The sequence below is a fragment of the Mauremys mutica genome, chromosome 2 (genome assembly GCF_020497125.1).
Source record: "Mauremys mutica isolate MM-2020 ecotype Southern chromosome 2, ASM2049712v1, whole genome shotgun sequence".
In the NCBI taxonomy this organism is placed as follows: Eukaryota; Metazoa; Chordata; order Testudines; family Geoemydidae; genus Mauremys; species Mauremys mutica.
This window is the reverse complement of record NC_059073.1, coordinates 6,958,944-6,970,302: the sequence shown is the minus strand read 5'-3', so window position 1 is coordinate 6,970,302 and position 11,359 is coordinate 6,958,944. Positions and strand designations below refer to the sequence as shown.

Below are 11,359 nucleotides of genomic sequence, written 5' to 3'. Positions count from 1 at the left end.
TCTGTGCTAGATTGAAGAGCCCATTTGTAATGATTTCTTCCCCATGTAGGTGTTTATAGACTTTTCCTCAAACCACCCTTAACCTCTTTAAGCGACATTGACTGAGCTCCTAAAGTCTATCAGTATAAGGCAGTTTTTCTAATCCTTTAATCATTCTTATGGCTCTTCTCCGAACCCTCTGCAATTTATCAACATCCTTCCTGAATGTTAGACACCAGAACTGGACACAGAATTGCAGCAGTGGTTGCACCAGTGCCAAATACAGAGGTAAAATAACCTCTCTCCTCCAACTTGAGATTCCCCTGTTTAGGCATCCAGGAACCGCAGGACATTTGGATTAAAAATTAGCACTATACAATATCAATGGAGCACAGGTTAAAGGGATTGAGAACAGGCTAATGGCTAACTGATAGATCTCAAAAAGTAATTGTCAAAGGGCTCATCGAATGTGGGTGTTTCTAATGGGGCTCTGCAGGGATCAGTACTAGGTCTGATGCTATTCAATATTTTTCAATGACTTGGAAGTAAATACAAAATTGATGCTGATAAAAATGAGCTGATGACATGAAGATTGGCAGAATGGCAAATAACGATGAGGACAGGGCAGTCATGCAGAGAGTTCTGGAGAGTTTGTTTGGCAAATGGGGCCCATTCAAACAAAATGCATTTTCACACAGCCCAACACAGAGTTATACATCTGGGAACAAGGAGGGCCTATTCAGCTTTGGATTTAACGATCTTTAGCTTTGTATCATCTGCAAATCTGGCCACTTCACTGTTTCCCCCCTTTTCTAGATCATTTATGAAGATGTTGAAGAACTCTGGTCCCAGTACAGATCCTTGGGGGACCTTGCTATTTATCTCTCTTCATAAACTCACCATTTATTCCTACCTTTGGTTTCCTATCTTTAAACCAGTTAGTGGTCCATGTGAAGACCTTCCCTCTTATCCCATGACAACTTACTTTGCTTAAGAACCTTTGATGAGGGATCTTGTTAAAGGCTTTCTGAAAGTTCAGGCACACTCTATCCACTGGATCGCCCTTGTCCACAAACAGTAGGCAATCAGCCTGGATGGGCCCTTAGGAAGGACAATAGGACATGGAAGATGCTAATCTTCCTCCTTCCTGAGAAGTTTCCTGGGATGCTGCTTTGACACTGCAGGGTCATGTGATCATGTCACCTCATAGAATTATAGAATCCATAGAATCTCAGGGTTGGAAAGGATCTCAGGAGGTATCTAGTCCAAGCCCCTGCTCAAAGCAGGACTAATTCCCAACTAAATCATCCCAGCCAGGGCTTTGTCAAGCCTGCCCTTAAAAACCTCTAAGGAAGGAGATTCCACCACCTCCCTAGGGAACCCATTCCAGTGCTTCACCACCCTCCTAGTGAAAAAGTTGCTCCTAATATCCAACCTAAACCTTCCCCACTGCAACTTGAGACCATTGCTCCTTCTTCTGTCCTCTGCTACCACTCAGAACAGTCTAGATCCATCCTCTTGGGAACCCCCTTTCAGGGACTTGAAAGCAGCTATCAAATCCCCCCTCATTCTTCTCTTCTGCAGACTAAACAATCCCAGTTCCCTCAGATGGACATCATTTTGGACTGGTGGTATTTTTCCACTAGGGTGGAGGGGCGGGGGTGGTGGTCAAACTGGGAGACAAAGGATTCCTGTCATAGCCAAATCCTATTGAAGGCTTGGAAGTGAGTTAATCTAGGTTCTTCTCCACCACCTCCCTGCCCCATAAGGAAGCCTGCTGAAAACATCTGGAGAACTAAAGGAACTAAACTGTGGGGGAGGAGGGAAGGGGCCGAGCCCAGGAGAGAAAGCTCTAGCCTGTGAAAGGAATACCTGGCTAGTTAAGCTGCAAGCAGTGAAGTTTACCTTCAAGAAACTTTGCAGCTCCCAGGCAAGTGGACTGAGCTCATGCCAAACTGTTGTTGTTGTTTTTTGGTGTAAAACAACTGCCGTTTAAGGATGATCTAGGGGTTATATCAGCACTTGTTTGGGAGGACTTGCATAAGCCATTCATGGCTTCATCACTCAGGAGTAGCATGGCCATCCCAAATAGCTGCAGAGAAAACCCCGATATCATGCATTCCCTAAATATGTATCTAGGAAACACTGTTGTGCAGATGTCAGATTTCTCCCCCATGGTCTGAATTCCATGCATGGTATCTGGGGTTAGTTGCACACTCTGCAATCCTAAAACCTGCTGAGTTTGATCATCTCTGCGGGAGAGAGAACTTTGCAGGCTCTCTCCTTCAATGCTTATAAAATCTGCAGGCTCCTGGTACCAACAATCCCTGTTTCTCCAACCCCTGGAGTGTTCCAGTGACCCCTGTTATGGTTTGTGCTTTGTGCCCTATATTGGCTGCATCATAGGAAAGCACAATGCCTACCCATGATGCCTCAGAGCGCAATATTCTCCCAGAAGGAAAAAATTCCCTCTGGCCCCACATGGCAATCACCTCTGGCTCATTGTTCTCCCAGGTTTATTGAGGAGTTCTCTTCTAACCTTGCTGCTTTCTGTGTGTGTGGCAGGCTTCTCCGAGGAAGAGGAGGCCCAGAAAGACAAAAAAGAAAGCGAAAGGTAAGCAGCCCCTCACCCCACAGCTGCAGTGGCAGACTCAGGCCCCATGCAAAGCAGAGAAATAGGGTCTATTCCCCCACCTGCCTCCCCTCTTCCTGCGAAGGCACAGTCGTGCCCAGAGTCGTGCAGAGGCACTGGCTGGGGCTCCGTTCACAGGCTGCCTCTGAAATCTGGGGCAATAGGCTGCTAGGAAGCAGAGGGTGCCCAAGCAGCTCAATATCTCCTTTATGTCTCACTTCTGGCAGCTTTTGGACGCTGTGCAGAAGAGGTGGAGGAGGCTGGTGCATCCCCAGAGACGTGGTAAGCAATGCCCCCCTCCATGAATCTGCAGTGGGTCAGTCCCCTCCTTTAGCACCATGCAATTCATCCCCACCCAGGGGCAGTAGCCTGAGTAATCCCTCCCCTGCCCCGATCTATGTACCACGCAGGCAACTCTTCTCCTTTAGACTCCTGCAATTCATTCCCACCCTGCAGAAGTTGCCATCTCTAACCCACCCCCACGCCTCGTACAGTGGGTCATTCCCTTCTTCAAGTGTCATACGGCTCATTTAACCTGGGGCAGTGGGAGGGAGGGGTAGATTGTGTCAACTGGACTGGACCATCCTCTCCTCCCAAGAGGGGGAGAAAATGTTTTCTGGGAGCAGCCCCGTGCACCCCGGGGAGGTGAGGTGGAGAGGTCAGGAGGAAGGCTGGCCTTTCTGGTACGGTGAGTAGGGGATCCAGCAGCACTTCGGTAATGGCCCCTCCTCCAGTCCCCCAGCATAGGTTCCAAGTAGGATTTGAACCCTGGACCTTCAGCTCTGCAGCATAAAGCACCCCTTAGAGCTAAAGGGGTAGCTGCATATTGGGTAGCTAGAGTGGGCTGTTATCCTATATGTTGATTAGCTTCTGTGGGAGGGACATGACACACATGCAGCCAGCAGGATAGACACTCACCTCCTCAGCACTAGACAGGGATCACCTAACAATCCAGCTAACCCCAACCCAGAACATCCAAGGCCCGGGTATTGCAGGGGAGGAGGCTGCCTCAGTGGAGAATGGGACAGGGAGCCTTTCGGTGCCGCCCCTCTGGGTAAAAGAGGGCCTGAGGGCAGGGCCTGCACTCAGCTATCTGCTCTCTCTGTTCCACAGCTGCCCTGTGCCCCTAGAGAAGCTCCCCTTGGTTCACAGCCTCAGGCTCGTTGAGAGGAGGGTACAGGACGTGGGCAGACACCTGGATGCAGTTCTGATACCGTAAGGCAGGGGTCCCCAACCTTTTTAGGTCCAGGGACCGGTTTCGTTTGCCGGACCCTCCGCAGTCGTGCCTGCGGGAGGTCCACTGCTCCCGGGGCTCAGCTGGAGTTTCCGCAGGCACGCCTACGGGAGGTCCACCGGCTCCAGTGGAGCTTCCGCAGGCGTGCCTGCGGAAGCTCCAGCTGCGCCCCGGGAGCAGCGGGCCTCCCGCAGGCACGACTGCGGAGGGAGCGCTCGTCCCGCGGCTCAGCTGGACCACCCGCAGGCACGCCTGCGGAAGCTCCACTGGGTCGGTTCGCAGCCCGGTTTCTAAGAGGCCGCGGACCGGTACCGGGCCGCGGACCGGGGGTTGGGGACCCCTGCCGTAAGGCAACTGAGCGGGCAGCACCAGACTGGGGGCTGGGTGGGAGGGGATAATGAATGTAGAGAGGAGGCAGCAGGGAAAACCAGACACGCCAGCATCCTAAAATAACAGGTGAGATACCAGTGAAAGTGAGGTGAGGGATTATCAGAAATTAAATGCAGAGATTATAAATTGGGGTTGTGAGTAGGATCAAATCCTTCTGTACGGCAATATCTGCCAGCAGGCGACTGTCTCGAACCTGCCCGTGCTGTGTCTGAAAGAAACAGCAATCCAATGACACGCTGTGAGGGGGTGTCCACCCCACCTAGGACTGGAAGGGGCTCAGGTGGCCAGGCAGGCCCATGAACTCCACAGGGTGCACCTGGAGGAAGAGCCAGGGAGCAGGGAATTGATTCCAAGCAGGCTCAGCTGGGCAGGGCCTATAAAGCCAGGAAGCTGGCAAGAGACAGGGGCTGCGGCTGGGAAAGGGCAGCCCCTCCCTGGGAGGAGCGGGGAGTGTTTGGAGCTGGTGCACCCAGAGCAAGGAGGGGAACCAGGAGTAGTAGGAAGCAGTCCAGGCTGGGAGAGGAAAGCCCAGAACTGCTGGGTTGAGGGTCCCTGGCCTGGAGCCCGGTGTGAAGTGTGGGCCCAGGTTTCCCTACCAGCCACCGAGGGCACGGCCCAGACCAGCAGGGCATTGAACAGGACTGTCTGGGTCACTGTGGGAGTGACAGGCAATTGAAGGACTGTACCCTGGAAGAGGGGGAAACGCTGAGTGGCCTAGCCAAGAAGGGGACACTGCAGTTCCCGGAATGACAGAGAGATGATGTGACCACATGCAACAATTGGAAGGGGCATTGGCCTCGAGCATGGGCGCCAACTTATATGGGCTCTTGGAGCTAAAGCCCCAGGAATATTCATAATCAGGGGCTCTGCTCCACCAATATTTGGAAATATTAGATTTTCCCCCCTCCCCGGAGTTTCCCTGCTTGAATGTAAAGAGAGCACACAGCATGTCTCTCTCTCTCTCCTTTGCTGCTGCTGCCGGTAGCCTAAGGGCTGCAGCATTAACATAAGAGGAATGTGCTAAGCATTAACATAAGAGGAATGTGCTAACGATTGCTGAAGCACTCAGGAGTGGGAGGGGAGTGGAGGGGGCCTCCCCTCCCCTCCCCTCCCGCCCTTACCTGGAGGAGACACAAACGGGCCAGGAGACAGACATCATTCACCTTAGCAGCACTTGGGACTTCCGTGAGTGTTTGACCCTATGATTTTTTATTATGTTTGACCCTATGATTCCCCCCCCTGCCCCAGCCCCAGTCCCCCAGTGAGGCACAGCAGGCTGCACAGGGGAGGCAGGAAGCCACATGTGAAGGCAATGCCCCCTCCCCCAGCACCCACCAACCCACCCGCCACAGGAGGGATGGGAGAGGGAGGCTTCCTAGACCTGAGCAGCTGGGGCTTGGGTGAATTTTATGACACCCTGCTCCCCCACCCCATAGCCAGCCACCACCCTGCCTACCCCACTTCTGCCCCATGCTGGGCAAGGGGCAGCCCCATCCCCCATCCACAGTGAAGTTATGGTGAGGGGCAACATGGAAGGCCACCTGTGCCCCCCCAGTACCCATCATAGGGGAGGGGAGTGAGCTTTCTGGACCTGAGAGGGGCTCTAGGAGCATGTGCAGAGTGTGTGTGCCATGGGGGGCAGGAGGGGACCCTCCCCTGGAGCTTGCTGCTGCCAGTGGTGGTGATGGGGAGTCCTCTCTGGCCCTAGCCCTGGGGCAGCCTGTCTGCACCCCAAGTTCCTCATCCTCAGCCCTGCCTCACTCCAAAGCCTGCACCCCCAGCACCGAGCACGCTCCTGCACTGTGAACCCCTTATCCCCAGCCCCACCCCAGAACCCTCACCTGAGGGGAAAAACATGCAACTTAAATTTGGTGGTCAGTTTGGAGTATCATTGTATTTAGCACAATATTTGATTATTTTACACCCTTCAAAGTATGTAACTGGTCGTATACAGGTGTTTTCTCTGAATACTGTCTGTGTGCCTCAGTTTCCCCAATGCATTTCTTAAGGCTCTAGATGGTGGGATAAGGGGGTGTGATTGTTGTAAAGCCCTAGAGGGCCAGTGTGATGCTGTCTGCACAGAGAATGGCTGACACCCTGTCTCCAGGCAACTGATGGCCTGGGCCACTCTCCTGCAAGGTGCCAACTGAAGGTGTTTGGAGTATCATTGTATTTAGCACAATATTTGATTATTTTACACCCTTCAAAGTATGTAACTGGTCGTATACAGGTGTTTTCTCTGAATACTGTCTGTGTGCCTCAGTTTCCCCAATGCATTTCTTAAGGCTCTAGATGGTGGGATAAGGGGGTGTGATTGTTGTAAAGCCCTAGAGGGCCAGTGTGATGCTGTCTGCACAGAGAATGGCTGACACCCAGTCTCCAGGCAACTGATGGCCTGGGCCACTCTCCTGCAAGGTGCCAACTGAAGGTGTTTGGAGTATCATTGTATTTAGCACAATATTTGATTATTTTACACCCTTCAAAGTATGTAACTGGTCGTATACAGGTGTTTTCTCTGAATACTGTCTGTGTGCCTCAGTTTCCCCAATGCATTTCTTAAGGCTCTAGATGGTGGGATAAGGGGGTGTGATTGTTGTAAAGCCCTAGAGGGCCAGTGTGATGCTGTCTGCACAGAGAATGGCTGACACCCTGTCTCCAGGCAACTGATGGCCTGGGCCACTCTCCTGCAAGGTGCCAACTGAAGGTGTTGGAGAACAAAGAGATCAGGTGGCCTCCTAATGCTTGGAAAAGAGACAAAGGCCAGAGGAGGGAGTGTCAGTGCCTGTGCAGATTTCCGGGAAGTGCACGGTGTGGAAGGGGATGCTGGGATGCTTTGGAACAACTCCATACAAAGCCAGTCAGGACTCTGGGGGAGCCTCCTCTCTGAGCATACTGTCTCCAGGGCAAGAAGCTTACACCTTCCTGGGTCTGACCTCGGAGCATTCAGCCCTTCCACACTGTGCACTTTCCGCAGCGAGTCTGCCCAGGCAGGTCCTGGGGCAACCAGAGGTCCCTGCACCCCAACTCCGCAGTCAGATGTGACTCTCAGCCAGACAGTAAAACAGAAGGTTTATTAGATGACAGGGATACAGTCTAAAACAGAGCTTGTAAGTACAGAAAACAGGACCCCTCAGTCAGGTCCATCTTGGGGGGTGGGGAGCCCAGACTCAAGTTCTGGGCCTCTCCCGATTTCCCCAGCCAGCTCCAAACTGACACTCCCTCATCTGGCCTTTGTGTCTCTTCCGGACAAGGAGGCCACCTGATCTCTTTGTCCCCAACACCGTCAGTTGGCACCTTGCAGGGGAAACTGAGGCACCCACACAGTATTCAGAGAAAACATTAAGAACATTCCCACTTTGTCACAACAGGTGCAACAAAATTTAATACCGTATATTAGGTATTAATAGGCAAGTGCTGCTTCTGACTTTCCACTTTTAATTGACCCTTGTAATCTTGTGGTGCTGACGCATTGCAGCTTCATTTTATATCAGCTTACAGGGTGAGAGTGGGGGGGGGGACACCACCATTTTGGGCCCCACCAAAAATTATATGAACCTGCCGCCTATGGCCTCGAGAGCTAATCCCCAGAGTAGGCTCCAGACAAGCAGTGAGTGGGACACCACGTGATACACCCCAATCATGAGTCATCAGCTGGGTTCAAACCCAGGACTTTTCGGGCCATAGCACAGTCCTCCACCACCAGAGAAACTCCATTAACTGGGAGAAATAGTAGGTTGTTACCCTCTAGTGTCAGCCATTAGAAGAGGACAGTTTTCCAGTGGGTTAGAATGTAAGAACATAAGAATAGCCAGACTGGGTCAGACCAAAGGTTCATCTAGCCCAGTATCCTTGGCCTTCACAACCTCCTCTGCCGAGAGTTACACACACATGCTCACATCTTCCTCACCCAAAGCAATTGTTGTTAGCTAATCTTTCTGTTAAAATAGCACTAGATCCCCAATCAGGCTCAAGGCCCCATTGTGCTAGATGCTGCACATGTGCGTGTGACGAAGGGGTTATCGTTCTAGATAAAATGAGTGCCGGCTCCCCCTCTCAGTCTTTCGTTACCCAGTTGAGGTCCTTGTGTCAGGGTGTGGTGTGCAATGCATGCCTAGGCACTGCCCCATTGCACTACTGTTGGAAGGCTGTGCCCAAGCCCTGCCTTTGCTCAGCAGGGCCATGTCCCATCTGTCCCTGTCTGCTCTCTCCCACAGGCCGAGTGTGTCGACATCTGCCACGAGCCAGTTCTCCTACTCCTCTAGGGAATCCACCAACTCTGCCCTCTGGAGTCAAAGCTCCTTTTCCCTGAGAGAAGCCTCCATCATTCAGTCGGAGCCCCTCTGCCACACAGGGGAGAACATGCCCTTCGCGAGCTGGGAAGGATCCACCCATCCCATCCAAGCCCAGCCTCTCTCCAGGCCTCCTGCCCACGGCAGACGAGACCGGGGAGAGCAGACCACGGGTCTGGACCAGACTTCAGTCCATAGCTCAGACTTCAACATCCGGCAGAAGCATCTGCAGAGGCGACTTGGGGCTTCACAAACCCCCATCCCGGGGAAGCCATTGCTGGGTAAGCGAGACACCAATCATCTATTGGAAGTAGACCCAGATCCGCCCAAATGTGGATTTCCAGCAAAGGTCCCGGAGCCCCTCAGATCCAACACCAGCTCTCAGCGTGCACAGGAGATCCAGGAGCCATGTGTCTGCCCCTGGGGACCCCTTCCCCAAAAGGCCCATAGGATCATGGCATCCCCTGATGCCAACCTGGCCAGGCTTGTGCCCACGGCGGGGGTCAAGCTGCAGGATCACGTGGCTCAGAAATGCTGGCAGATCCAAACGAAGGCCTTTCCTAAGATGGTGCGAGAGTCGCACAGAGATGTTCCCCTCCGGAGAGAGACTGCCCTGCCTGGGCCACTCCACCCCCCTAGGGAGCCAGGCAAGCACAGGACAGTGGCCTTCCCAACGATGGGACAACAGCCTGCCCACCCCGTCGAACTCCACATAAGGCATCAGCATCCGGTCATGCAGAGGGGGCTGCTCACCCTGGACCCAGAGCCCCCGGCAAAGCTGCCTCACACCGTCCCAGCCAGGGGAGCCTGTGTGGAGTTCAGTGAGATGGAGACCGATTTCCTGCAGACGGGGAGGCGAAGCACAAGCTCCTCTTCTTCCACACGTCTTCCAACGCCAGTGGAAGATATCACCATGGAGACGGGCAGGAATGATGGCGCGGCAGGAAACCAGACTAACCCACAGCGCTGCACTCTGCCAGCAGGGGTGGGTCTGACATCGCCACCTCCAGGAACCGCAATAGCAGAGAAGACACTCGCAGCGACACTCCAGATTTATAGGAGCGAGTTGAGAAAGCACCTTAGCAATGTGAGCGGCACCAAAGGGACTGAAGAGAAGCTGGAGCTGCACATGGAGAGGAAGGTTCTCTTGGGAGAAGGCTCCTGCCTGCGGCCAGGGGCACAAGCAGGTGAGAGCAGGGCAGATCTTCCCAGGACCCAATGGCACCAGGTTGCCCCAGAGGCACCAGGCTCTGAGCAGCTAACAAGATCCACCCTTGACTCTCTCATTGCTGGGCAGGCTGCACACGACCTGCAGATCAAGCAGCTGACGGAAATGTTGAGCAGCTCCCGCCCCTTGGCGGGCCAGGTCTCAGTTTGCCAGCAGTGCCGCAAGGCATATCCAGGAAAGAGGAAGGGTGAGAAAACTCCAAAGGAGACATCTGCTGAGCTGCATGGTGTTCGAGACATCATGCATTCACATGGGTTCAATGGAACTGTGAATTCAAAGCTCTCCAGGGACCAGCCACCAATCAGAGTTTGCGAGAAGTGTCGTAAGCATCGACGGAAGAGACCAGCTGGCTCGGCAGGTGCTGACTTGCCGGGAAGATCCCATGGAATTCCACAGCAATGGACTCCAGGAGACTCTTCAGCATCATCCAACCACAATAAGATGCCAGTGCTGTGGCTCCTTCCAGTAGACAAGAGCAAGAGGCGGGATGGAAAGGGGAAAAGGGCTCCCCGCAAGCAACCAAAGATGGTGTCCGTTGCAACGAGTACAACAGGGCTTTCGCAAGCTGGGGAGAAAGCAAGTGAGAGTCCTGACGGTTCTCCCCGAAAGTCACCAAAGGCCTCCAGAGCTAGGACAACATCCCCTTCAAGGAGCAAAGTTCTCCAAAAGATGTTAATGTGCCTGAAGCAAACCTTCAGCAAGCTGCAACACAAAGTGAAGTCCCCAATGTCCAAGGACCCTCGTTCCAGAACACCTGACACTAAATTTACAAAGCCACCCTTTTGGAAGGCAAGGGCCTCCAAGGGTGTCCGGTTTCCATACTACTGAATCCCACCCTGCCAGCATGCCCACTAACAGCAGGGGCCCACAAATTCCAACCTCTCCCTATCATCCAGTGGGCCCGGTAAGCATGGGCTAAAGTGGCTGAGAAGAATGGCTTGTTGTCTGGGGACACAGAGACTGATGTATAAGTGACTCTCCTTGGGGTATGACATTTAAACCAAGATTCCAAGATGAAGGGGGGCCTGGGAGCTTTGATGAGACTGAGGGTGTGGCTAGCTCACTGGATTTATTACTTTCCTTCATGCGGTTCAAGAATCAATCCTTCCTTCAAGAAGAGCTGATACTAAATTTACAAAGCCACCCTTTTGGAAGGCAAGGGCCTCTAAGTGTGTCCAGTAGTACTATTAGGGCCGTACCGTCAATCAAACCCAAACCGGCCCTTTGACCCCTAAAACCTCGCCCCATGACCCCTTAAGCCCCGCCCACCTATCACCAGAAGTCCCACCCACAGGGTATTACTTCCAGGGTCAAGGAGGACACATGACCGGAAGCAAAGTATGTCATGTGACCCCTCTAAGAACTCCTCCCACTGCCCTCTACCAATCAGGAGAGGTTTCGCCCTCATAGGCCGACCCGGAGAGGGGATTTGACCAATCAGGGGTGTTCCAGGGTGGGGTGATCCATCCAGATGTGGTTCGTGTGACCCCTCTAAGAACTCCTCCCACTGCACTCTACCAATCGCGATGGGTTTCTGCCGCATAGGACCACCCTGAGAGCAGATTTGACCAATCGGTGGTGTTCCGGGATGGGGTGACCTGTCCAGA

At 53.2% G+C, this 11,359-nt stretch overlaps 1 protein-coding gene across 1 annotated transcript; it reads left to right on the top strand.

Moving 5' to 3' along the window:
- The first annotated feature begins 579 nt into the window (after nt 1-579).
- LOC123365247 lies at nt 580-10,689 on the top strand. Its single transcript, XM_045007956.1, has 4 exons — nt 580-628; nt 2,545-2,593; nt 3,725-3,826; nt 8,450-10,689. Exons 1-4 carry the CDS (start codon nt 580-582, stop codon nt 10,578-10,580), a joined length of 2,331 nt encoding a protein of 776 aa, XP_044863891.1. The 3' UTR covers nt 10,581-10,689.
- Nucleotides 10,690-11,359: the final 670 nt, after the last annotated feature.